Below are 27,891 nucleotides of genomic sequence, written 5' to 3'. Positions count from 1 at the left end.
AAGCTTAGTGTTTATATTTATTTTTTTCAGAAAATGCAACCCTATAGTGTACTTTGCTTATCAGCGGCTTTACGCGTCTTTTCAAACCTTTGCAGAAATGCTTAACACAAGTGTTTAACTATTTTACAAGATGCTTGTTTGTTTTTCTTTTGGTGTACAGGGCATCTTGGGCTCTGGATTTGCCCTGAAAGTTCAGGAGCAACATCGGCAGAAACATTTTGAAAAACGGCGGAATCCAGCTGCTGGTCTCATCCAAGTAACAGACTTTACAGTGGCTTTTTAATAGAAATGTGTACAACTCTTCAAAGATGGGCTTTAACATCTGGGTATACATTTCTGAGACTGACAAAAAGTTTTATTCACTTTTTCACTCATTTTATTTTTTTTTCAAAATGAAGTAAAGCCGCTACAAAACAAAACTTGTCATTGTAGACTAAGACTTTGACACAGCTGACCTGCACTGGCCACATTTTTTACATTCTCAACAGGGTTTTCTTTTTTCTCCCCTTTCCCCAAACCTTTCACAACAAAATTACAATTGATGCATTTCTATGCTGTTGAAGTATAGCTTCACGTATCATTAGATTTTTTTTTTTTAATGATTTCTTCAATCCTTCTGCATGGTTCAGGGTTTTGTTCCTCCTTTTCTTCAGGCTGCCTGGAGGTTCTATGCTACCAGTCTTACCAGGACTGACATGGAGTCGACCTGGAGTTACTATGAGCGGACAGCGTCAGTTCCCATGTACAGGTACGGGAACTGTCTGCAGTGCACAATGCTGCTGTATGTGTACATTCAATTCTACATGTGCTGTTTTTAAGTGGTCTGATTTGATTGTTTGTTTTAAATCACAGAATGAATGTATAAGTTTCAAAATCAAATTTGTATTTAACAACAGTTCCTTAGCTTCTGATTCAGAATGATTTCCCCGTGTTTAAGTGGTCATGGCTTGAGAATGAGTGTATTCTGTTTCAACATCTCTTGATGATGTCTTCGTTGGACATGAGTGCCTAATTCAATTTAAGGAGTGCAGCTCAGGATATTCTATTAGTGTGTATCTACAAAATGTGTTGGGACATTTATACTACCTTGCAATGAGTTCTCTGATAGTGTTGTGATACCTTGTGGTTAGATATGAGCATTGCACACCTAATCATAATGTTTTTGAAGATAAAATGGATATCTGGTTCTCTTTTAAATGCAAGGTGCTTCACATATGCCTTTAGTCTTGGAGACAAATGGATTACTGTGTGTGGTATTGCAAATTGAAACCTGTACAACAGATAATTTAGTTATTCTCATGGTTAAAAAGAATTTATTGATTAGATGGTTTCAAATTGTTATGAGGAACACAAAATTACCCTATGGCTACATGGTACACCTGGTACATTTTCTGTACTCTGTAATAAAATAGCATATAAGAGATGAAACACCACTGTGTTGTATTACTGTTCATAGCCCTGGGAAATTATTAAAAAACTAAATAATAAGAAATCCAGTTTTATTTCCCTGCTCTGTGGCAACATTCTGTCAAATATTCCAAAGACTCAGTATAATTCTGTTTTAAATTAGAATGTATTTTTCTATTGCCATTATGCGAATAGTGTATCCTCCTGTATTTTTTTAATGAATGACACCATGAAACAGGGAACTAAAACAGGTGAAAAAGCATAGCAATGTTAGTTTATTGAATGGATCTGTTATTAGTGGTTCTGGGGGTGCCAACATTTCTCCACAGACTGCTTTGTAACTTTTTTCCCACCACATAACCCCAAAACTCATCTTGAAATTAAAAACAATAATACAAAATGTAACTGTATTTGATATTTTGCATCTCAAATGGTTTTGTCTGTTACTATAAAAAATACAAAAAAAAAATCTAATGCATGTAAAAGTGATTGTTTTCAGGGATAGCTGGACATTACAAAGCACTTCTCTGGTACTGCAGGCAATACAGCCAAACCAATATCAATAAGACTGTTGCTGAATGAAAAGAAACCATAACTCAAGCAGTTTGCTTCTGGGAAATGCTGTTGCTGAATAAGCAATAGGGAGGGGGAGTGTATTATACACAAAGCTTAGCATTCTGGAAATGAAGACAGCTGGCTAGCGCATTTCATTAGTACACAGCCTACCCACCCCATTACGATATTATAAATCTAAGCAATCTCATTTGTCTTATGAACATTGAGCATCAAACTGTATAAATTGTCTTCCCATGCTTTTCTATAATCCCTGTGAATTACAAAGCATGCCGGTATATTCACTATGCTTTAAATCTGCTTTACTGCACGTTGCTATGACGTTACCAATTACCATAGTATACCACAGAAAACATCCAGCATCCTAAACGGAATGAACAGCACCCTATGCAATGCGTAGTAAAGCAGACAATAATCTGAGGCCTCTGCCTCACTGTGAGCAGTCAAACCACTTGCTAATGTTTTCTTTGTTGTGCTCTGTTTTCTTTCTGTTGAACTGCTTTTCTCTTATCTTGTTGGCACACTGCCAGTGTGCCTTCATTTGGCACTTCCAGGTACGAGGTGCATGGGAACAAAGCCAGCAGTGTTGTTCTTGTTTTGTGTTCACTCTTACAAAGCTTGCTTCCCCGTTAACTGAGTCATTATCCACCTTGAACACCAGTTTTCCTCCCCAGTAACTTCAGTGGTTCAGTATTTGCATTTGGTTTCGTACTCATTTCTGTTCATGAAATCTGGGGTGTAAATCTATTTAATTGTACTTGTTAACGTCTTGTCGCTTGTATTTTATATTTTTTAACCAGTGTTTGAAAAATAGCTCTTGATAGCAGCAGATTTCTCTGTAATGTCTTTCATTATAATGTCAGCCTGACTATTTTTTGTGTCACAACACACTATTCCTTTCACATCCTGTGCTGAAGCATTGAGTGTGGGACTCCAAAAAATCATAGTGTACATAAAATGAATAAGGTTAATGTTGTGTTAAAGAGAGGTACTACTTGGACATCTTATTTGAACTGATTCTCCCTGAAACTCTAACATGACTGAAAACCCCCATCTGATAAATTAAATCCAACATGACAAGAAACTGGTGGAGTAAAAGCCTCAGTCCAATCAGCATCCCTGTGTGAGCTCCGTAGACTAATGTAGTCATAACTTTCCTAATACAGTATACAATGGCAAACCACGAATAACACATTGAATGCATCTGCTCATAATCAATCTTTGTTTTTAATATTCAGTTCATGCAGTATCTGTACTGCATTCAGTTCCAATATACTTGTATCGCACAGGCAGTAATTAAGAAGTTGAAATCCAATTGAATAAGGACAGCATGCATTCTGATAACAAATGAATGCAATCAGCAGGATGATAGGTCAATACATGTCACAGCACTGGCAGTGGAATCATTCTAGGCACGTTCCCTGTAGAGCAAGTGCTGCACCATACCGCCACCTGCTGGTAGTAATCTGACATTTTCCTATACTTTAAATGTATATGTTCAAATATAAAGCATACAGTAGTGCCTCTGCCTTGGGTTATTGTCAGTGGAGAATAGCAATACTGCAGTGGTGTAAAAGAAAACACTTATTTTTTTCTAATTTTGTGTATTTTGATTTCCAGTAAAGCATATCACTTCTCATTTACTGTATCATAACTTTTATTTTATCATTTGCTTTTCATTTCTTGGCATAACAACTGCTGGTAAGCTTTTTTTTTTAAATGTTTTTTGGTTTGAAGTATACTTTTTTTTTTGTTTTCTACAGATAGTCCTACAGTCTGGTACACATTTGCAAAAACATACACAAAGGATACATTTCAGATGGCAAACATAGTACAGTTTTTCTTGGTGCTAAAGACTATTTAAGAACTGTAATTTTTTATTTTTCAAAGGCATTTTATAATATTAACGTTGCCTTATTGATATGATTTCGTTATGATCTGTGACTAACAATGCTAGTGGTACAGTTCCACATTCATCTCTGGCCATTCAGTGGTATAACTTTTTAAAAATAAATTGCCAAACATTTCTGCAAAGATTTGGATGTATAAGAGACCATATAATGTTTGTCTTATTGTCTAGTTTCTTATTAGTATTACTCCATATGTTTTGAATTTATGTTTAAAGTTTTTTTTTTTTTTTCCGTTTCATCAGCTAGTTGTCTTTCTAGTTAGGTAGTCTGTTTGTTAAAATAACATAGTCATGTCATCGTACTCTCTTCCTCTGTACTGACATGTGTTGTTAAGATGTCTGCTAAACTGTTACATTACAGAATGCATTGCTATCAAAACATTTCCAGTAATGAACTGATTATCCAACACTTTTTTTTTTTTTTTATATCAGCATTGTATTTCTTTGTACATCTGTGATGTCCCTCCATATTCTCCCTTTGTCTGTATGTTCGTAAATAACTTCTGTGCACATTCCCCAGGGTATTGAAGAGTAAAAACCCAAGGAAGCTCAGTGTACCCTGCCTAGAGTGAGCAGTAACTAAAGTTTTATTTCATTACTGCAGACTGATTCCACCACTCAACCAACTAGACCTGCTGAGGAACCTCAAGAGCAAGTCAGGACTCTCATTCAGGTCAGATCAAGAACGTTTCCCTTCCTAAAACATTTTCCTTTCATAGTGTGTATTGATGGCTATTGGATATTAACCTGTGCATTAACTACAGTAGTGGCAATGTATAAAGTTGCAATTTTTAATACAATATCGGTGACATAATTTTGATTTCATGTAGGCTATAATGCTTTGTTCATAAAGCTCTATCAAAATCTGGTAAGTTTCTGTAAATGTAGTTATTGGAACTGTAAATAATATAGTCTTTAAATCTGGATGATAGTGTTTGAATTAGCAATTTTATTTTCCCCTTAACATTCTATTAAATCACATAAACAATTTAACTTTTGTATGCTTTCATATTTAAAGGAAGAGATGATCATAAACCATTTTGATTCAGCATTATTTCTTATAGGAAGTTTACAATAGCACACAGTGCCACCTAGTGGACTAATGTTATAACAGAGCAAGGATATTAATTTTCAAATCATCTCAGTTTAAATTTTTGTATAAACATCCAACACAATATTAGTAGTAATTCAATACTCTAATTTTAAATGTATATATGCTATTGATTTATTATTTTTTATATACAGAACTATAAAAACAGAGAATGAATGCTGAAAAACTGTTGTAATGTCAATTATATATATTTTCTTATTTTCCATAAATAAAGGAAAGATTCGCAGCCAGAGCCTTCCCCCAGGTCTGTATGACAGTCGTGTAAATACATTTTCTGTATTTAGTTGTTGTGGGTGCTGTTATGTGATACTTATACTGTAGTTACTTATTGTAATAATTGGTGAGTTTGTCAAATAAAGGGGCCATTGCTACTGCTACGTGTATATATTATATTATATATTATAAATTTCAAATTTCAAATTAATATATAGTTTATTTACTATCACTATAAGACTGAGACTATACTATATATATATATATATATATATATATATATATATATATATATATATATATATATATATATATATATATATATATATATATATATATTAGTTAAGAAAATACATAGCAACACCCCCATGTTGATGTGAAATTATTGAAATAGTTTGGTCGATCATGTACAGTGGCTGTCTGACACACTGGTTGATATTCTAATGCTCCTATAGTCTTGAAACACATGGGATATTAATATCACTGAAACGCTGTGTTGTGGCATAGGGGTTATTATTGGCAGTCAGACAAATGCTGTGGGGTTTGTAAACATGATGAAATAGATGAGCCCTTTCAAATGCAGGTTAAGTATCAACCTTTAACAGGGCTTTGGATCTGATACAGCTGCGCATTCGAAAGACATATTAAAGAATCTCCATGAATGACAAAAGCAGTGGTAGCAGGGGGGGACAGGGAGGGTTATACACAGTTTAATGGCTGAAAATGAAGTGTCTATGAAGATGTTATTACATAGCGTATTAAATAATTGTGAGATCCTTGATATAATACTATCACATGAGTGATAAGTAAGGCTTTGAAATCCATTTTCTTACCTCTTATAAGGATTTGCATCATTATTACAGTGACATGCTGCTAATGGTAATGAGTGATGAGAAATTAGATTTTAAAGTCTTGGTTATCATGCCATGAAGACACCCATTAGGAGACTTAATTAGTGGTGGCACTTATGTTTTGCTTAACTGAACAGCAAAAAGGTTTCTGTGGACAAGTGAAAAGCCTACTGTAGTACTGTTTTATAAGCAAGTTCTGAATGTTAAATTAGATTTTTCTTTTTCATAGCATGAGATAGTCCCTCATTAATCGATGCGATTGTCAAAACCAATAGAAGTTCAGAGATGGAAATTTGAGTCCCACTGCATAACAGTTTGATCTATTCCTGGTTTTAATAACCAAACCTGTGCTTGTTACCTATATGCTTTGGCTAATCCAGCTCATAGTAAAACTGCTATACAATAGGATCCTCAGTTCCATTCCTGAAGTTGAAATGTTTATATTCCTGTACTATGAAGTATGGACTGCATTTATTTTGTAAAGCTGATGTTAATATGCCTGTATTTAATACCATATTAGCAATTTCTAACATTTTCATTTTCTTTAACTATTGGGGATCCAGAATACATTTTATTATAAATTAATACATGACATATATGCATGCTAAGTAAGCTACTACAGTATAGCCAGTTGCTAGAACTCTTTTCAAACATATTTCAAAGATACAAGACCCCTACAGGAAATGTAAAACACACACAGTACAGTGCAAGGCATCTCTGCAAGGCTGTATTGAATCTACAGTTTTTTTTTTTTTTTTTTTTTTTTTTTTCGCATTCATTATGTACCGCTATAATGCCTGACATGTTTCACGTTCATTTAACTGCATATAATATTTCCTACTTTCTTACACTCTAAGGAAGCCATTATTTTATAATTAGCATACTGCTTGGTTCATGTACAGTTTGTTTATAGAATTCAGTTATATATGCGAGTAACATTCAATTTAGATCATTTCCAATGTTATATCCTCTTGCAACCCCAGTTGCCTATAGAATGCATTACTGTGCACTGTAAAGGGAGTCACTTTGATCAGAAAAACAGGTCAGGAAATTAGGCTGTAAAAAGCTGTCTTTGGATTAGGTGAATCTCACTTTCATACTGTGAGGACTACAAGAGTTGACAGCATGTTGGAAAAGAAGCTACAGTCCCTTCAAAAGCCACTAGAGGGCACTCTGTATCTCTGAAACAGTGCTAGTCCCTACTGTGTCTGTCGAGTACCTGTAGTGTGGTGGGGCTTTAGTCTCCAATGCTTTCAATCAGTTTACATGAATCACCTTGATCTGCTATAAGTAACAATCAACAGAGAAAAGAAAAAATAACTGATGCAAATTCAAGAACTTACCAGTTCCTTGCAGCACGTACAGTACTTGTTAAAAGTGACTTGTGATATGGGTGTTGAAGTTGAGGTCTTAAAAATGTACAGTAGCTGTACACAATGAGCCCATTCAGAAAAATGTAACACATGCTTTATTTAAAACAATAATGCTTTGGGTGTTTGCAAATGTCTTTCTAAACCCCCTTTAGAAAGAAGTGGTGAAATTATATCAAAAGATTCAAATGGAAAAAAAGTAGAATTCTACATGGTAATGACCATTCCGAGTGTCCACATACTAATTTACTGACAAGCAGCATACAGTATTATGTGCCATCACACTTGTGCTTGCAACTTATCAAACTGTTGCTGAATGATCACTTTCCATGAATTCAATAACCTCACTTTATAATTGAAAAATAAACTGTTAAAATAATGATAAAGGTACCTGGAACCGTGTAACAGTATTGTTTTACACTGAAGTGTATCAGTACAATGTGGGCAAAAGAACAGGAATTAAAACAACAACATTAAGGTTACATTGCTGCTGGCACAGTGGTTTATTGAAGAATACTGTATTGCTGAATAACTGTACGCCCTACTCACATAACTAGAATGCATTGTTAATTTAAATACTTTGTTAAGCCTGCTTTTATGAATTGAATAACAAGGTTATTTGTGAAACCTTGGAGTCTGTACGGACAGTTTTACTCTTGTGTTTCTAACCTTCAAAACATATTGGCTCCTCTGGGCAATTGGCGGGGCCAGAAGTGAAGTTATTGTCACATGCTTGGAATTGAATGAAGAAGTCAGTTCAGTGTCACAAAGCAAGTGCAAAGGTAAAGACATATTGCAAAGAGAGAAACGCTAGGGCAAGAATACCCTGAGCCCTGAAAAGTTTTGTGAATCGGGCCATATGTTATTACATCTTAGCATTGCATAAACCGAGTGATTTAAAGGTTACAGTGGTGACCTATTTTTGATTTTGTAGCAAACCCATCACAGCTGCAGTAGCTTCAAAGGATGTGAGTGGCCAGTACATTTTTGTGAAGACTGTCTAATGGTCAATTGCAAGTTACCCTGCAGCACCACCTCCCATCACTGTTTGCTTGGACTAATGTACTGTATATTCTCCCTCATTTCCAGTAGAGGAAATTCACGCAATGAAACACTTTGTGGGTGCTGCCCAGGAAAACCTAGGTATAACGGGAATTTTGTCACACACAGATACTAACATCTGCACGGCTAGCCCCCTGTGCATCCAGATTTGCCACCCTCATCCCCTCCAACCCCATGCATTTAATAATTTACCTATCTAGTAGAGGTGTCCATCCAAACCAGGTGCAAAGCAGCTGTCTCATGAATCATCTCCCATTTTCAATTGTATGCTTGTGGACCTAGTATACCTGATCATTTATTATCTGTTGGAAATCTGTAAACTTGATATTTTTTAGGGGTTACTGAGTATTAAATAATTACAATAAACACGCCGGATACTTAAGATTGATTATTCCCTACAAGCGCCTTTTTTATCCAACACCTCTGCTATTTAGCTAAATATTAAACACTAAAAAAGAGCACAATTATTCTTCAGAAGTGACTTTCTGTAGGAGAGCCACTGGTTCCAGGATTTCTTTTATTGTTTTAAATAAATTTAGTTTAATGATGTCATCGTTTAAAGTAGGCTGAACAGTTATGCCCCCCCCCCCACCTTTTGTTGATTACATACAACGATGACAGAAAAAAAAAAAAAAAAAAAAAAAACATCCCTGCATTCTAGTTTTCTGCCATTGTATAAGAGCCTAAAGTTGTTTGGAAACCGTAAACTAGGAAACCAGCAACATGAACCCGAACAACTTTGGTTGACCTACTAACCCTTTGCACTTGCATGCCATGAATGCTGCCACATTGCAACACAAATGCCATGCTGATATGGCAGGGGAAATAACTGGCTTGATCTGATGCATGATGGAAATACATTTTGCCTGTCACCCCTTGTTAAGCTAATCAGTTCTTAGGAACTACCCAGCTTTTGTTTTAATGCAGAATATGAACTTGCTATAACCCTTTTCTGATAATATTGTGACCAAATGGAAACATCTGTTTTGGGTCATACAATGAGCTTAGCCATCTGGAATGTTATAGGGATCAAATTAAGCAGTTACATAAATCTTTTGTGGTTTAGATTCTAGAAACCTGAGTTATACAAGGAATTACAAAGCAATTTCTCACAGTCTATAACTGTGTGTGTGTGTGTGTGTGTGTGTGTGTGTGTGTGTGTGTGTGTGTGTGTGTGTGTGTGTGGTGTGTGTGTGTGTGTGTGTGTATATATATATATATATATATATATATATATATATATATATATATATATATATATATATATATATATATTAGTGCCTTGCAAAAGTATTCAGACCCCTGACCAATTCCCTCATATTACCGAATTACAAATGGTACATTGAAATTTTGTTCTGTTTGATATTTTATTTTAAAACATTGAAACTCAAAATCAATTATTGTAAGGTGACATTGGTTTTATGTTGGAAAATATTTTTAAGAAAAATAAAAATCTGAAATATCTTGCTCGCATAAGTATTCAACCCCCACACATTAATATTTTGTAGAGCCACCTTTCACTGCAATAACAGCTTTAAGTCTTTTGGGGTAAGTATGTACCAGTTTTGCACACAGTGTCAGAGTGATTTTGGCCCATTCTTCTTGGCAGATTTGCTCCAGGTTCAGGTTGGTTGGACGACGCTTGTGGACCGCAATTTTCAAATAGTGACACAGATTCTCAATGGGATTGAGATCAGGACTTTGACTGGGTCACTGTATGACATTCACCTTTTTGTTCTTGAGCCACTCCAATGTTGCTTTAGTCTTGTGCTTGGGATCATTGTCCTGCTGAAAGGTAAATTTCCTCCCAAGCTTCAGTTTGTTAGCAGACTGAAGCAGATTCTCTTGCAGTATTTTCCTGTATTTTGCTCCATCCATTCTTCCTTCAATTGTATCAAGATGCCCAGTCCCTGCTGATGAGAAGCATCCCCACAGCATGATGCTGCCACTACCATACTTCACTGTAGGGATGGTGTGTCTTGAGGCATGGGCAGTGTTAGGTTTGCGCCACACATAGCGCTTTGAGTTTTGGCCAAAAAGCTCTATCTTGGTCTCATCTGACCACAAAACCTTTTCCCACATCGCAGCTGGGTCACTCCCGTGCTTTCTGGCAAACTCCAGATGTGCTTTCAGATGGTACTTTTTGAGTAACAGCTTCTTGCTTGCCACCCTCCCATACAGGCCAGTGTTATGCAGAGCTCTTGATATGGTTGACTGGTGCACCATTACTCCACTCCCAGCCACTGAACTCTGTAGCTCCTTCAAAGTGATTGTTGGCCTCTCTGTGGCTTCTCTCACAAGTCTCCTTCTTGTCTGAGCACTGAGTTTTGAGGGATGGCCTTTTCTTGGCAGTGTCTGGGTGGTGTGATGCAGCTTCCATTTCCTGATTATTGATCCAACTGTGCTCACTGGGATATCCAAACACTTGGATATTATTTTGTACCCTTTCCCTAATCTATGCATTTGTATTACTTTATCTCTAACTTCTGTAGAATGCTCTTTGGTCTTAATTTTCCTTCAGATTCACAGCCTTACCAATGATCCTTCAACAGTGGGGTTTTTATCCCGAAAATGTGACGGCAACTTTAATGGTTCACAGGTGGAGGCCAATGGTAAGGTAATTGTGTCCTTGTTAGGGCAATTTCTTTCATCGGTGCAAACTGGGAGCTTCCACAGCACAGGGGTTGAATACTTATGCAAGCAAGATATTTCAGTTTTTTTATTTTTCTTAAAAATATTTCCCAACATAAAACCAATGTCACCTGACAATAATTGATTCTGAGTTTCAATGTTTTAAAATAAAATATCAAACAGAACGAAATTTCAATGTACCATTTCTAATTCGGTAATGAGAGAATTGGTCAGGGGTCTGAATACTTTTGCAAGCCACTGTGTATATATATGTATGTGTAATATATATATATATATATATATATATATATATATATATATATATATATATATATATATATATATATATATATATATATATATATATATATACACACACACACACACATACACACACACACACACACACACACTGCGTGTACAAAATATTAGGAACACCTGCTCTTTCCATGAAATAGACTGACGAGGTGAATCCAGGTGAAAGCTATGATCCCTTATTGATGTAACCTGTTAAATCCACTTCAATCAGTGTAGCTGAAGGGGAGACAGGTTAAAGAAGGATTTTTAAGCCTTGACACAATTGAAATATTGATTGTGTATGTGTGCCATTCAGAAGGTAAATGGGCAAGACAAAAGATTTAAGTACCTTTGAATGGGGTATGGTAGTAGGTGCCAGGCGCGCCGGTTTGAGTGTGTCAAGACGCTGCTGGGTTTTTCACACTCAACAGTTTCCCATGTGTATCAAGGATGGTCCACCACCTAAAGGATATCCAGCTAACTGCAGGCCAGTGGTCGAAAATGGCTCATTGATGAAAGAAGCCAAAGGAGGCTGACACAAGATGTGCAGAGCAACAGATGGGCTAGTTAGTCAACTGACAGTCCAGTACAACATTGGTGCTGAAAGACCCATAAAAGAATGCACAACTCGTTGTACCTTGACACGAATGGGGTATGGCAGCCGACGACCTAACAGAGTTCCACTTCTTTCAGCAAAACACAGGAAAATGCGATTGCAGTGGGCTAAGGAATGAAAACACTGGAGGCTGGAGGATTGGAAAAACATTGCCTGGTCTGATGAATCTCGGTTCCTGCTGTTTCACGCTGATGGGAGGACAAGGGTGTAGAGAAAACCACATGAATACATGCATCCACCATGCCACGTGTCAACGTTGCAGGTTGGTGGTGGTGGTGTGATGGTGTGGGGTGTGTTTTCATGGCACATATTGGAGCAACGTTTGAATGCCACAGGATATCTGAACATCATTGCCAATCAGGTGCATCCCTTCATGGCAGCAGTGTAATCTGCTAATGGATTTTTTCAGCAGGATAATGCCCCATGCCACAAGGCTAGGATTGTCCAGGAATGGTTCCATGAACATAACAGTGAATTCAGCTTACTGCAGTGGCCTGCCCAGTCACCAGATCTCAATCCAATTGAGCATCTGTGGGATGAGATGGAACAAACTATTCGGAGTAGAGATCCACTACCAGCCAACTTGACACAACTGTGGGAAGCACTGGAGTCAACATGGGCCAGCATCCCTTTGGAATGCTTTCGACACCTTGTAGTGTCCATGCCCCGACGAATTGAGGCTGTTCTGAGGGCAAAAGGGGTTGCAACTCAATATTAGGAAGGTGTTCCTAATGTTTTGTACACTCTATGTATATGTATATGTGTATATCTATAACAATCTATATCTCCCACCTGAATACTGCCCTCACAACCAACTCACTATTAGAAGTATTGCAGTGGCTACAAACAAAAAAAAATAATGATGACATTCTGAATAGAAGTAGCAGCACACTTACAGTATTTTTACTCCAAATGAAATATACTAGTACAGTACATAAAACAATAATTTAGTGAATCAATTTCATAACATTTCATTTGTGAAAAATATATTAATTATATCTACATCTATACCTACAATAAATAATAATAATAATAATAATAATAATAATAATAATAATAATAATAATAATAATAATACAGAAAAGATGTATGCTTGTCTTTCATTTTCAAAGCTTACTTTCTTTACATTGCATCCATGTATTCTTGCGCTCAGTCTTTGCTTCTTCCCTCAGTAGCTCTGCTCAGCTTTCCAGTTGCTACCTTTTAATTGGTATCTGCTGGTGACCAGTTAACACTAGCTGAGTGCATCGCACCTGCTCTTTTACTGTTAATAAAGATTTCAATAGTGTCTTCAGATATAAAGGTAGTACTCCCGATGATGAAATAACAATACAATGAATGTAGCAATATTCACTGTGCTCTCAAATATCCATCTAATGTTGGCGTATTCTTTAAAAAACAGTTTATGTCTCATTTCCTGTTTACTTGAATCATGGGAGAGTCATGTACTTTTAATCAGATGACTAAGAAGACCCAGCAATGGCCTGCTGCTTGCAAAGGCTGCTGGGAAGCATTTCCCAAGCACTTCCTTCACGAACAATGTATGAATTATGAATGACCCTAATTCTTATTGGAATTTGAAACAAACTGTAACAAATGATAACTACATTCAAGGAATGTTTTTAAATGACTCAATTAGCCTTTGGTTGTGTAAGTGATATTAATTGCATTATAATGTTATGTTTATATGTGTTGTATTTGCAGTGCAATTAATGCAACTTTTAATGTTACCAGTTTATTTATACTTTCCATAAATTCTCTAGCTGAGCATACAATGACATATTTCATACACAATGCAGTGTTGGTGTTCTCCTCACTATAATTCACCAACAACTTTAAATACAAATTAGAAGGCTTCACAAAAATGACCCATAGGTCTTAATTAATGTGCACTTTTGTTCCATCTCTCCTTATTAAACTACATTACTGTCATTTAAGGTGCAACAAGATTCTTTCATTTCTGGCATGAACTGCTAATGTATTCAAATCCTCTTCAAAACACAGGTACATTAACTGAACTAAAGCAATATTGCACGTACAATGTTAATACATTATTTAATACATGTACTTACAGCTCCATTATATGAGCAGGACAATCACTTTATAAATTACTGAATAACTTTATAAATCCCTGAATCGTTTGTCAAATTAACATGCAGTAAATTGTAATAAATGCTGTGTACCTGTATTTTGAAGTGGATCTAGGTTTTCAGTTATACAAATGTTTTAGGAGGTACTTAAGCAGTCTATGTACTTCAAAAGATAAAGACAGGCATTGCTCATTTGAAATGTAACCATGCCTGTTCAAGCAACAATTACTACTGGCTGTGTAACCAAACCTGTACAGTCCTTGCACTTTTGCCAGCACACTTTTGAAAGGTATTGTTTTCTTGTAAATGTTTAACCAGCACTCCAGAAACCCAACTCATGTTTCAACTAAATCAATTTGAATAGTACAACATACTATAAGAAATGCCCTGTGGCAAACATGAATCCTTCATTGATCATACTGTACAGTATATGTGCATGATTCGCGCAATGAGAAGATGATCTATGATTGGAAATGGTGCATTGTTTTTTACCGTAGGTGTTGTGTGCATTTGCATGCTTGCGTGTGATGTACTGTATGTTGTTTTGTTTTCTGATGCTCGGACTGTATGTATTATATGTGTACAAAGAGAGGGGATAAAGAATGGCACAGCACTTACACAGTATTGAAGATTAAGTCATATCAAATAGAAATGTGCAGATGACAGGAATGGGTTTCTGCCTTGGGTGGGCAATGATATCTAAATGATTGGTTTTACATGGAAAAAAAAAGCATAATCCAAGTTCAGAAATAAAATGCAAACAGAGACAAACTTTAGTACTAAACCGGAATACCGCTGAATTATTAACTTTTTTAACCACATAAAGAGAGTGGTGTTGATGTGGTTTTCATACTGCAATATATACTTTAACATATATTTCACCAACTATATTGTGGCGTTTATTGTAGTATAAAGTTTTTGAACCCCTTGTATAAAAACAGCCCTTTTTAAATGATGTTGATAACACACTGATTACCATGTAACTAAATGTAATCAATATGTTATCATGTATTTTTTTAATTAGTTTTTAATTATGGAATTGCTATTACAGTATATTCAAAATTAGAAACATACCAATTTAAAGCATTACTAAGAAGAAAACATCTGAAGACATTTCACTTACTGCCCTTACATCTAGTAAGGATACTTGTGCTCTTTTTATACTGTAATGGTCAATTTCTATTTTTTAAATGTAAGCCAGCGTAGTTCAGGGGGCGTGCAGCAGGGGGCTTCCAATTTCCTGTCAATTAGTACCTATTTTCTACTTAAGCCCTGATCACTTGTACCTTCGCTGTCTAACGTTTCGTTTTTGTAGCAAAAGCTCAGACGCCGTCTTTTCATGCTTCACCACTAATCTATACTTCGTGGCCTTTCACTGGAAGTCAATTCTTTGCGCAGCGCTCCCAAGATATTATCAAATATTTTCCTACCTGCTCTGGTGCTTCTTCTCATCATTCAGCTTCTCCATTCAGCTGCAGGAACTCTAGCGTTAGTCTTTCCTGCTCTTTCCAGCCTCCAGCCCAGCAACAGCACCGTCCAAACCGCAGCTTCATTTCTCAACTCGTCCGCATCTTTATTAGACAGACTGGCCCTCCACTAAAACCTCTAAAGCTCCTTCAACAAGACATCAACATTCCCGACGTCAGTGTTTGCCTTGCCATAATACCTCTTTTTAATCCACCATAAACATCTCTCAGCTGAACATTCCTTTACTCTTCGCTTGCAATCAAGCACCCCTCCTCTGCTCCCAGAGCCAGCACAAATTACCGTTCCTTCAGAAGATCCTGCCCTGGATTTCTATTAGCTACGTTCAACATTTTAAAGACCTATCCAGTCAATTTCATAATCCATTTCAACGTGTGGTGGCTCGTGCTTTCGACTGGTCACAACATGCTCTAACAACACTGCTGTTCTGCAACTTTTCCACCGGCGCCTCTCTGTCCGTGGCTACCACGGTAACGCCCTCATTGAGTGACTGCGGGGAGTGGTAAGTCACCATGGTGACCAGGCAGCTTCGTCCGCACTGCGAGCTCCGTGCCTCAGTACTGCAATCTTCTGGCTTGTTGCTGCTGCGCTTCCACAATCTGCGAGGGCTCGTTCAACTCGTCAAATTGTGACATCTAAATACTGTGTTAACGTATTTATATACATGACTAACTATCCTAAAACATGTAACGAAGATATTCAAATCTAAAAGAATACGCAATTGTTCTACACCAACAAGGATTTTAATCATAATAACCAAATATATTCTACCCGGCTTCACTCAAGCCAATGGTTAATTCTAATCATAACCGCTAGATGGCAGTATAACACCACAAATTTTATACAGTCTCTAAGCTGGTTTGCTATCACTGAGAAGCTCGCACGCTCCAGTTTTTCTTTACATTCCTGCAGTTTGTTGTCACTCTGAGGGATTCGCAGGAGTCCCCCTCCTCCTCAACCTTTTGTAGCAACTGACGTTCTCCAATTTCAACTCTTCCCCTCTTCAAGGACCTGGTCATGAAGCAACCTTACTCAGCTGTTTTTGAGATGCTCAGTATCTACCATCATAGTAACGTCCTGCTTCCCTGCATCACGCATCCATTCCTGTGACTTATTCCTGTTCCTAGATTCGTGTTTCCTCATCTGGAGCTGCTCTTCCAATGCGACCACCTTCTTCAAAGTCATCGTTTCATCAACGCAAGCCGCTAGTCAGTCATGGAACCATGTCCTACGATTTATCAACGTTCCAGTCAATGTCCTCCTACCCCCAATAGAAAATAAACTAATCATAGCCCTACAATCAAAACCTGGCTCTCATGGTCCGTGTTGGGATTCTCTCCAACTCCCTCCAATCTCTCCATATCAGCATTTCGCCTGACCCTCCGTGGGATTCTTAAGAGCTTTCCCCCTGCCTCACCTTCCTGTCTGTCTATATCAACATATATTCTCCATTTGCTAATTTTCACTCTTCAGAAAAGCCTCTTCTCCCCCTACAATGATTTACACATGCAGATCAGCTGCTTCTCAATTCCGCACGATCGGTCCACTCACCCGTCGAGTATCAAGTCCCCTATCTCCCTTTTCAAGGTATCTCCACAGCAGGAACCCCCCTCCTCAGACCATCTGTTCATTGATTCCTCTCACTCCTATCATCACTTGCCTCGCCTTCGAGCAGACCTCCCTCCATTCCTCTACTATCTCCTCCAGAGCAGGCCTCCCTCCTCGCCTCCTCGCATGGCCTCCTACTCTCCCACCTCGCCTCCAGAGCAGGCCTCCCTCCTTGCCTCCTCACATGGCTCCCTCCTCTCCACCCTCGCCTCCAAGCAGGCCTCACTCCTCGACTCCACCCTCGCCTCCGAGCAGACCTCCCTCCTCTCCACCCTCGCCTCCGTGCAGGCCTCCCTCCTCTCCACCCTGTCCTCCAGAGCAGGCCTCCTCTCCTTGACTCTCAACCCCCCTCCAAATCCCCTTCCTACATTCATTCATCCTTCCCTGATATAGTTGCTGCTCCTTCTAAAAATGCTAGCATGCCCAGAGTGGGGGCTACCTGTCTGCCATGGCCACTAGAGGTTTTCCCCTAATCAGCCTCAAGGGGTTTTTTCCTCTCTACTGAGCAGCAGGTATACACATAGTCACATCCCACTAAATTACTAACCACCCTCCTGTTTGTCCCATTTGTCCTTCTGGTCTTTTGTTTGTTATGCGCTGGTATGTGCTGTCTTTTATTTGTCTCACGATGTGGGAGATTTAGTGAGGAGCCGGGGGTCCATCCTTTTGGGGGACAAGTGATCTCACTTCCCCGACCTCAGGGCAGGCTTCAGCCTCCCTTGACCTTCAGGGGGGTTCTCACCATATGAGTCAGAGCGGACCCCCGGCCACACTCTGTTCTTTGGCAGCTCCTGCGCTTATCTTGCCTCACTCAAGGTTCTGTTCTATACTCTGTCTCAGTTCAGGACGTGGCTACTTATGTTCGAGTCCCATACTAACCTCTATGCCTTGTTCTTATCTCAGGTCCCAGGCAGCGTGAAGTCTCGGCCAATTGGGGGTCTAACGAGTGCCCCTTTACAGAAGTCTCAGACGCTGGGTACCTCTCCCTCTCTATCTCCTTTCGTGTCCTGGTCTTCCAGGACTGTCTTCCTCTGAGGGGCGGCTCCCCGAGTCATAACCCTCATGTGTTTTCGGTTGCTGGCTCCTTTGGCACTGAGTCATGTCGGCATCGCCGCCCTCAGTCAGTGACCACTGTCTGTATCCTGTCGTCTTTGGCTGTTGGGTCCTTCGCCCCTGGGCTCTTGTTGGCATCGCCATCCTCAGTCAGTGACCATCCTTCTATCCGATTTCCGTTGCTGGGTCCTTTGCCCCTAGGTTGTGTTGGCATCACTGCCCTCCGTCAGTAACCACCTTCTATCCTGCTACTGGTCTGTTACTAGAGTGGGCCTCGCCTGCTCTTCTATCCCAGGTCCGGTCCTTTCTAGCCGGCACTCTGTCCTACTTACCGCTCCCTTCTGCTTCTTCTGTCCTGTCCCTACCCCCCAGCTCACGCCCCGTGAAATATTCTTTACATGCGTGTAATTAAATATTACTTTTTATTCCATAATCTGACATCGGAACAATAAACTGATTTTACTTTAACTTGGAAAATGTAATACAAATAATTATTAATAAAATAAGTCAGCTAATGAGAACAATATATATATATATATATATATATATATATATATATATATATATATATATATATATATATATATATATATAATTTCATTATATAAACTAGGCTATAGTATCAGAATCTCATTATATTGCCTTAAACAGCAAGTGCAAACCATAGCTATCTCTTCACAGTTTTTTTTTTTTTTTTTTGCTGAAGTAGTATCGGTACTTGTGCCTGAGTGTTTTGTGAAGTGCCTCTTCAATGTTTTCTGTAGTCACAAGGTCAGCTTAAAGGAACGTGTATTCTCCAGTCCCCGGAGCTCGGGGGCCAAAGGAAAGGGCTCACCTCAGGGCCAGGGCCTCCGCAGGTCCCCCAGCGCAGACAACAGCATTGAGGACAGTCCCAGCAAGGTGCCCAAGAGCTGGAGCTTCGGAGACCGCAACCGCGCAAGACAAGCCTTTAGGATAAAGGGGGCCACGTCTCGACAGAACTCAGAAGGTGAGAGCGTGTCCTGCTGAAACGACTGAAAATGCAGCTAGAAAACACTACAGTTTAAGGGCTACGGTTAGAAAAATGCCTTCTGCTCAATTGTCGGTTTACACTGGTGATACATGTTGTCCTACAATGTTAAAGTCTAACTTGGTACAGGTTGGTACTATAACAATTAGTTAAACTAATGTTTAAAGTGCAACTATTACCTTGAACCCTACACTCTGTCCTTGGATGTAAGTAATACTACCACCCTTGCAATAAAGCATATCACCTCTTCCAAAATAATACCTATATATCTTAAGAATAATAAATCATATTTTAATCTTAGTGGCGGATAGTAGAATCTACCACTAAAATGGTTTTTACAATGGTACAGATTCACCTGACCAAACTTGTCCGTTCTTTAAGATAATGAAGAATTTTACTGTCAGGCTTGATCTACCCTTTTATTAAACAAATTCTTACCTTCATAACGGCTCCTTATCGGGCTAAATTACCAAACCCTTTTTTTTTATTGCTTCATTTGGTTCCGTGCTTTAGAGCTGATTGAGCTGCAGGATGAAGAATTCAGATTGAAGGACTTTCAAGGTCAGGTCTGGCACTGGGCAAGTGACTACACAAGCACTCTGCTGTCTTTAAACTCTTTCTTCAGGAATCGTCTATTTCCGATTGCGAGTGCACAATGCTGCACTATATTTTACATTATCTCTTGCAGAGATTAATTATATAAAGAGTAATTATCTGTAAATGCCATTTATTTATTGATGTATTAGTTGCCATTCCCTGACCCTTTTCATCATCATTCAGCGTTATGTAGTGCCAACACAACTTTTTCTCATTAGTTTTCATAGCCCTGAGATTAGGCAAAAGAGAATGCAACTCAAAACGATCGCAAAAGAAGGGTAAGGGAAACGGAAATAAATACATGTTGAAATAAATACGCTGATAATATTTGAAGCTATAATACTCTTTAAGGTGCTAGGAGCAGTGACTGATTTTGCTCTGTCTATACGGAACAGGAAGAGTTTTCAAGGCACCAAATATGGATCTTGTTTTGCATTCATAATGCATTCTTTATGCAGTCTTTGCAAATTCTTTGTTACTGCCGGCATTTCTTTTGGAATCAAAATGGATTATTTTGTGGGAAGCATTTTTAAGCAAAATAAGTTTTGATTCAAGTGGATTCTTTTTGCTTTTTTGTCAGTAAGCTAAAGTTTACTAATTATTTTCCAATGTAAATGTATTATTTTACATCAGTAAAATAATGCTTTAGGTAATAAACATTAATTAAAGAGTAAGTAGGAAGGTTCTGAAAATTATAGAGTCATACATCCCCATGTGTTTGTACAACTGTTTAAATAACATACCTGTAATTGTTCTTTTCATTGTTAACACCCAACAACTTTTTACACTTAAAACTTTACGTCTGTTTCAAAGCTCTTTTCAAAGTGGCCTCTCTAGTGCACTGTTAGTGTAAGGATTATTGGCCATATTGTCAAACAGGTAACACAGCAATAATGATCTATGATGTGGTATGGAACAGATAAGCCAGAGCACTTGTTATGTTTTCTTAATCGCTCTTCCTGCAGTGATTTAGAGGACAGATCTCAAACTCCAGTGCACTAGAGCGGCCATTTTAAAAATAGCTTCTGCCAACTTTGTAGCAACACATAGGGACGTGTAACATTATATTTTTGGAACCCTGCTTCTACTCTTTTACCATTTATTCAAGCTAACTAGCATTTTGCTTATCCCTAGCATGCATATAAGAAACGTATTGGAATCCAGTTTCAATACAAAAAGGAAAATAATCTTGAATGAATGTTTTTTGGAATATGAACAATATGACTTGTGCGTCATGCAATGAAGAAGAATAAACTGTAATAAATATAATACTGTAGCTTCTGAAAATACCTGCTATGAAGCCTGTCAATACATATTTACATAATTATATTGTGCTTATTAGACTTCTTAAAATATTCTCTGTACCCAAGATCCAAGAGGAAGCATGGTCTTTTATTAACTTAATAATAACATTTCAAAATATATCTAATCTGCACACATTTGCTGAGTATGGTATGGTCACTTCTCTCAGCTACTGTTTGAGAAGGAATGCTTTTTTATTAGCTGAGTATTTCTAAAGCAGAATGATCCAGAAAACATGGTAGCCCATTTGAATTGGACGTGTAGGATTTATAACAAATCAATATAGACTATGAAGACTACTGTATAACTCCATAAGTATTCGTAAGATTTATTACCAACAACATGTGCATGTCTCTGTGACTTGGTAGCAATTTTGACGATACTGAGATCTATTAGATAATAAAATGCCAATTTTCGTAGTGATTCGGAAGAATTAAGCGTATAGTTATGCAGTGTTATCTAGCCTTTATGAGGCATTTTGAATCCTGAGTTGTGTCCAGTTCAAATACTTTATTTGTTCCCCTGGATGTGATTTACAAATCTCTCTCGTTAACAGGTAAATAGGTTGAGTTACGCGCATGTACTTATTTCTAAAACAGGTTCTGCATTTGGACTGTGCAGTTACAAGGTTTCATTTATTAAACATCTTTCTGTTTGAATTGATTCAGTAATGAAAAATTGATTTATTTTTCTTGTGGTAAGTCATTACCGATCCAACATACTAAGAAATAAAAGGTAAAGCTAAATGAACCGAAGACACGTTCAAATGTTTTACTCCAGTATGTATACTGGCGAAGTTACTAGTAAAAACTTTTGTCAACTCGACTATAGTTTTATCTCAGGATTCATGATTAGATGTTTTTGATAGACAGATGTCAAATGGGTAAGAAACATTTATATGATGTTAAAAATCCTTTAACAGCTTTTATTTTATTTCTCTTTTTTCACCTCTTTTTTGCAGCAATTGAAGGGTTGATCAGTAAGCAACCATCACACAATAATACTCTAGGGGTTGACAGCAAAAAAACCCGCAAGCCATGCATGCAGATCAAGTGACATTTCATTAGCACACGGCAGGGAGTCCACCATTCCACGTTACTGATTGAATCTGTGCCGTTAGGAACAATGGCTCTTGTTGGTCAAAGCTTTTTACTATGGTCTGCAAATCTTTTTCTATCATTATTAAAGAAATGTACAACTTACACAACTAGTGAGAAAACATTGCCATGATGCTTTATTTAAAATGCAATTAATAACAATACAATTACATAGCAGCTACTTAGTAAAAACAATTGCATTGGTATGAAGTTAACAAGATTAATTAGAGACGCCTGAATTGCTGTTTACTTCACCTGAATTCAATATACATGTAAGGTTTTTGAAAATCATGTTTAAACTCATATGTAATTACATTGTTAATTATGCAGCTTTAAATTACATTGTTCCCTCTGTTTCTTACTAGTTTTGTAACACAAGTGAACTTTATTCCTATCACACTTTGTCAACTGCACACTGGTTTAAAAAGGTTTGATAAATAGGGGCCAGCTTGTTACCTTGGCTGGTTCTCCTGCATTTAACCTGCATGAAGGAAGCTGTTTGGTCATATTACCTTATATCAACTCAATAGAATTTCGATGGACCTTTTGAAATTACATTTTAAGCACGTCTTCCCATGCAATACAACTGCTATCGTGGAAATCCTTGATATACACCTTCAAAAATGTGGACACATCATTTACCCCCATTTGTACATTCAACGGTTGTCATTCTGCAAGACTGGTCAAGCATCAGTAATGGAATGTACTGTAAAAAAATATATATAATTTTTTCTCTATGCATAAATCGTTGAGTACATAAAAACATAAATGTAAAAGCTGGTAGTGTTCTTGGATTTTGACAACCAACTCTTGATATAATCCATAGTTCTGTTGAATTCATGGGGAATTTGTGTCCATAGTTTTTAGTCCACTGGGTACAGTTAACTCCGATACCCGCTGTTTATCCCCCTGCATCAGGAACCGTCCGTTTCCGATACTGCCAGTCCTTTGAATACCAATGTAAGTTATGCACTGTCATTAATCTGTAAAAGAAAAATAAAGGAGTGTTATTGATCTGTAGGCTTTGCACATTGATGACATGTGATTGCTGTTGCTTGTGTTCTGGATATGAATTATCTGCAGAATGGTATGAGGTTAATAGGTGAAAGGCAGGTTGTTCAGTGTCTCCACACTTAGTAATATTTGAACTGATGATGTGTTTGTGTTGTCTAGAAGCAAGCCTGCCAGGGGAAGATATAGATGACAAAGGCTGCCACTGTGAGTTTGTGGCACAGGATTTAACTCCAGGATTGAAAGTTACAATCAGGGCCGTGTGGTAAGTGAAAAAAAAAAAAAAAGTTTGATTAGAAGCATGAGCAGATGTTAATCTTGTTCAGGTCCTCATTCTGTTGTAAGGGTTTAAATGTGTCTTCACACATAAAGTGAGATATTAAAGGAACGCATCTGCTGTACAGTGCCATCCCATTCCTTAAAATTTAGTGGGGAATCAGAAAATGTTATTGCAATTAGTTAAAGTTTTGTATATCAGGCTGTTTTTTTATTAGTAGTGGAATGGCATGATGGGCTGTTTGTATGACTTTTCTTTTTTTTGAATGGCTAGAACATGGTTATTACAAGGCCATGGCAGGATGTCATCTAATATACTTGGTAGCACTTTACAGGGCATGAATATACACATAATTATATTTTCATAACTGGGTAATTATCAATGGCTCTTGTGCAATTGAATGGAAATGGCCTTTTTACCAGACGTAATTACATGGTAAAACCACGGCACAGGTCCTTTCAATATACAGTTATTACACTAGTAGTTTCCATGTATGAGTTGTTATTACCATGTTATTACATGATGATATATGCCCTGTAATATAAAATGTTATCATGCAGTGTGACAGAATGAAACTGATGTGCTGTGTAAGAGTCTCATGTCTGGGCATTTCTTCCCCTCAGCATTATGAGATTTATGGTTTCAAAGAGAAAATTCAAGGAGAGCCTGAGGCCTTATGATGTGATGGATGTAATTGAGCAGTATTCAGCTGGCCATTTGGACATGTTGGCACGGATTAAAAACCTACAATCCAGGCAAGACCCTTAAGCACCACTCCTGCCCTTCTTTTGGACAACCCCCTTCTTAGTTACTGTCACTGGGCACAGCAGTCTGTTAATGGGACCAATACAGCGATTTGCATGTCACACTTCTACACTGTCCGTTGTTTGTGCTCAACACTACAAATTAACTTGCCATTGTGTCTACATGTGTGTGTTTTCAAAATGTATTTCTGTGTCTAATGTATGCAAATTCCATTTCGACCATTCGAGCTGAAAGCTTTAAGATAACACCAACATTTTTATTACCCAACTTTGATCCCTTTATGTTAAAAGGAATTAAGAAGCTGTGTTACAATTATTGTAACATAATTGCCCCCCAAAAATGCAACCAGTTTTTAAAACAGCTTTGACTCTTTGGTAAAAAACACAAAGCAAAACTACTTTTTACAGCCTTTGCTAAACTCCCTTTTTTTAATAACTGTTATCTGTCCTGACATTTTTTTTGTTATATTAAAAAAAAAAAAAAAAGTGTGGCATCTAGTACAAGCATGCTTTAATTAACTAGAGGCGCTAATTTCCTTTTAGTTGTTTATTTTTCTTGACTGTGGAACCAATAAACAACAAGAAGGCTGCGAATGCAGAAGGCACGGAGAATCAGTCCATCCTTCAGGTGGCAGCTATAGACCCACTTACCTTGTGTGCTTGTTGCTTATTACTTCAAATGAATGTATCACCTTGCCTTCTCTTGAACATTCAATTCAGCAGTTCTTTTCATCCTCAGTGCTTTTGCAAAAACTTTTCAGCGAATAAGTACAATATATGTTGTTCAATATCCACTATGAGTTTACAGAATTTTACTACATATTTGCAAATATATTCCAGCTTTGAGTACCATGAGGATTTTAACAGCCATTGCTATCTCAATATCTCGGTTGGTCTCATATTTCCTTAAGAACTGAACTGAAACTGGATATTATATCAATCCATCTAAATTCAAACAAGTCCATTTCAAGTGGCTCATGGAATATATTTTAACTTATTTGTCCTTGAGGTTTTTATTATTTGTTTTATGTCTGTCCTTCCACCTCCACACGTTGCTTCATTATGCATTTTGCTGGTGTCTTTTCTATTTACTTTGCCAGGATAGATATGATTGTGGGTTCTGCACCCCCTTCAACTCCCCGGCATAAGAAGTATGCAACCAAAGGACTCAAAGAATCACCCCAGTACTCTCCTAGGTTAGGATTCACCAGACTGCATCTTTGTTTATCAAACCTTTTTCTTTTATGATTTACAGCAAAACCCCTTTTTTTAATTCTGGCCACATGCTGGTTTCCATATACCACATCAGGCTTTGAGGGATGTTTGGTGGTTTACTTTAAAGGATACAGCAGTGGCTTTTGTGTCTGTATAAGTGTATCTAAACTGAACTGTATCTACAGTGCAAAGACCTGACATTACAATGTTGTGATAATTGAATTGATGTACTTCATAAAACATGTTCCCGGAAACACAGGCACAATTTTGTCCTTAATCATGTTTCATTCAAATTAGTTTGATGTTATTTTGTTCCAGATATTGGGACACTTGATTTGTGATATTAGAATTGGTAACTAGATCAAATAAATGTGTTCACTTTAACTTCAGAGTGACATGTAAATTACAAAATGTTCTTAAATGATGTGCCTCAGAGCATACTAGGGCTTTACGTTATGTTTTCAAACCTTAGCCACAACTGTAGTTTTCTAAAATGACTCACCAAAAAAATACCACAGTGACACATGCATATTGTCTAAGTCCACTGTGGCTACAAAGGTTCAAATGTAAGTACCCTGAGATGTGGCCCAAAAGGGGTTTAGCTGGAATGCCTGCAATGCACCGAAAAGTTTTATTTGTTGCAAAAAAACAAAACAAAAAAAAACTATACGTAACTAAGAAATCAATATAAAAAATAAATCCTGTTGCTAAAATGAGATTCTGGTGCATGTACGCATGAAGCAAAATGAAGCATGTCAAATATTGCACTGCCCTGTGCAAGATGTCATATTTCATTTTAAGTTTTTTTTTTTTTTTTTTTAAACATATCAACACAGATTAAGAAGTAAAGCTACTGTATAGGACAGCTGGGCAAACATAGCATTTAAAATCCCCACAGGGCAAGTGACTTTCTACTTTGAATAACGTACAGCATGACTTGAACTTGGGGTTCTTGGATTACAGAGAGATATATTCCAGCAGCAAAGTTATACCATACCTGTTATTTCTCAGTTCAGGGATGTATTCCTCTTCTCCACAGACCTAAGCAGGATTTTTAACAAAATGAGTTCCAAAATGTATCTAATGAAGTGAAAACAAAAAATGAATTTCCCTTTTCTGTGTGTGGGAGGTCTTTACATATTGCACAATAGGAATCATTGAGGACTATGTCTCCAGCCTTTGCTTGGACAATAATTGTAATATCGACATACAGTATGACTAGCAGTTGGTTTGAATGGTTAGTTAATTACAGTGTGCGTTATTTGTGTTCTATAAAATAATTCAAGTCGGTTATGAGGTGCCAGTGATCTTATACTTCTAAAGAGACCCCATATCTCCGAATATCTCCAAATAAAGACAGTCATAGAAAGACAAACCGACCTGAATAGACATGCAGACAGATTATATTATGACTGATTTTATCCAATAGCAAAACAAACAGTGTATAATAATAGTCTGTATTTTGTAGCCATATTATATAATTGCTAATAACATAATTAATAACATATTTATAGAGTGTTTATAATCACTTAGAACAGGTGCCTAAACTAATGTGTTACCAACATATTGTGCTCAGCAATACAATGTTATGAGAAAACATGCAAATAAGGAATTTATAAGATAGCATGAAGAGTTCCAGTAGCTAGAAGTCATTAAAATGTTGTTGTAATACAGATTGATTCCTTGTTAACAATCCCCAAAAACCTAGATACTTGAAAAATAAAGGATTAAAAGGGAACCAGATCACTTTGATATAAAATTTGCCCAGATGTGAAATAGAGGCAGTGTGAATTAATCCTGGTTACATATTCTGTTATTTTTTTTACATCATTGTCAAAGCGAATTAAAAGCCCTTTCATTTTGATTGTATGGCTGAAGATCACAGAGCTTTTGTTAAATTGTAAATGTTTGCCCAGCTTTTAAGTTACCACACAAGTCTCTGCTGCTGTTGCAAAGAAAGAACAAACCAGCAATCGGGGTCTGTGTCAGGGTTAATTAGTGTGAGACCCTCCCCCGTGTCTGTCTGTCTGTCTGCCTCCCGCACCACTTCAGCACATGCATGCACTGTATTCTTCCCATGACATTCCCATCAAGAGAAATGCATAAGAAGCAACGAATGTTCCTGAAGATGTACAATTATGCTGGTCCTTCTGTATTTCTTTACTGCTGTGCTCATGTATTACACCAGAAAGAAACCCAAGCCCCCCCCCCCCCCCCCCCCCCCCCCCCCCAACAATTCACTGCTTATGCAATTAAGCCATTATTCATAAAACTGAAATACCTTTAGTAATATGTAATATGTAAAGATATATAGTTTCATATTTTCTAACCTTCTGTAATGTA

At 37.5% G+C, this 27,891-nt stretch overlaps 1 protein-coding gene across 6 annotated transcripts in view; it reads left to right on the top strand.

Moving 5' to 3' along the window:
* The window catches only part of LOC121319255 (potassium voltage-gated channel subfamily KQT member 2-like), a 54,017-nt gene that overhangs the window by 20,292 nt on the left and 5,834 nt on the right, over positions 1-27,891 (top strand). The window contains exons 7-16 of one of the 6 annotated variants that reach the window (XM_041256482.1): positions 161-256; positions 654-748; positions 4,494-4,562; positions 5,215-5,244; positions 19,041-19,264; positions 19,799-19,846; positions 22,146-22,163; positions 23,455-23,557; positions 24,193-24,324; positions 25,434-25,529. In XM_041256482.1, the coding sequence (XP_041112416.1) occupies positions 161-256; positions 654-748; positions 4,494-4,562; positions 5,215-5,244; positions 19,041-19,264; positions 19,799-19,846; positions 22,146-22,163; positions 23,455-23,557; positions 24,193-24,324; positions 25,434-25,529 (911 nt within the window). Of the gene's footprint in view, positions 1-160; positions 257-653; positions 749-4,493; positions 4,563-5,214; positions 5,245-8,523; positions 8,578-19,040; positions 19,265-19,798; positions 19,847-22,145; positions 22,164-23,454; positions 23,558-24,192; positions 24,325-25,433; positions 25,530-27,891 lie in introns of all 6 variants that reach the window. The other 5 variants (XM_041256485.1, XM_041256484.1, XM_041256483.1 and 2 more) reach the window with 5 other exon arrangements.

The sequence above is a fragment of the Polyodon spathula genome, chromosome 8 (genome assembly GCF_017654505.1).
Source record: "Polyodon spathula isolate WHYD16114869_AA chromosome 8, ASM1765450v1, whole genome shotgun sequence".
NCBI lineage: Eukaryota > Metazoa > Chordata > Actinopteri > Acipenseriformes > Polyodontidae > Polyodon > Polyodon spathula.
Note: the sequence above shows the minus strand (reverse complement) of the source record. Positions and strands in the feature narration are given on the sequence as shown.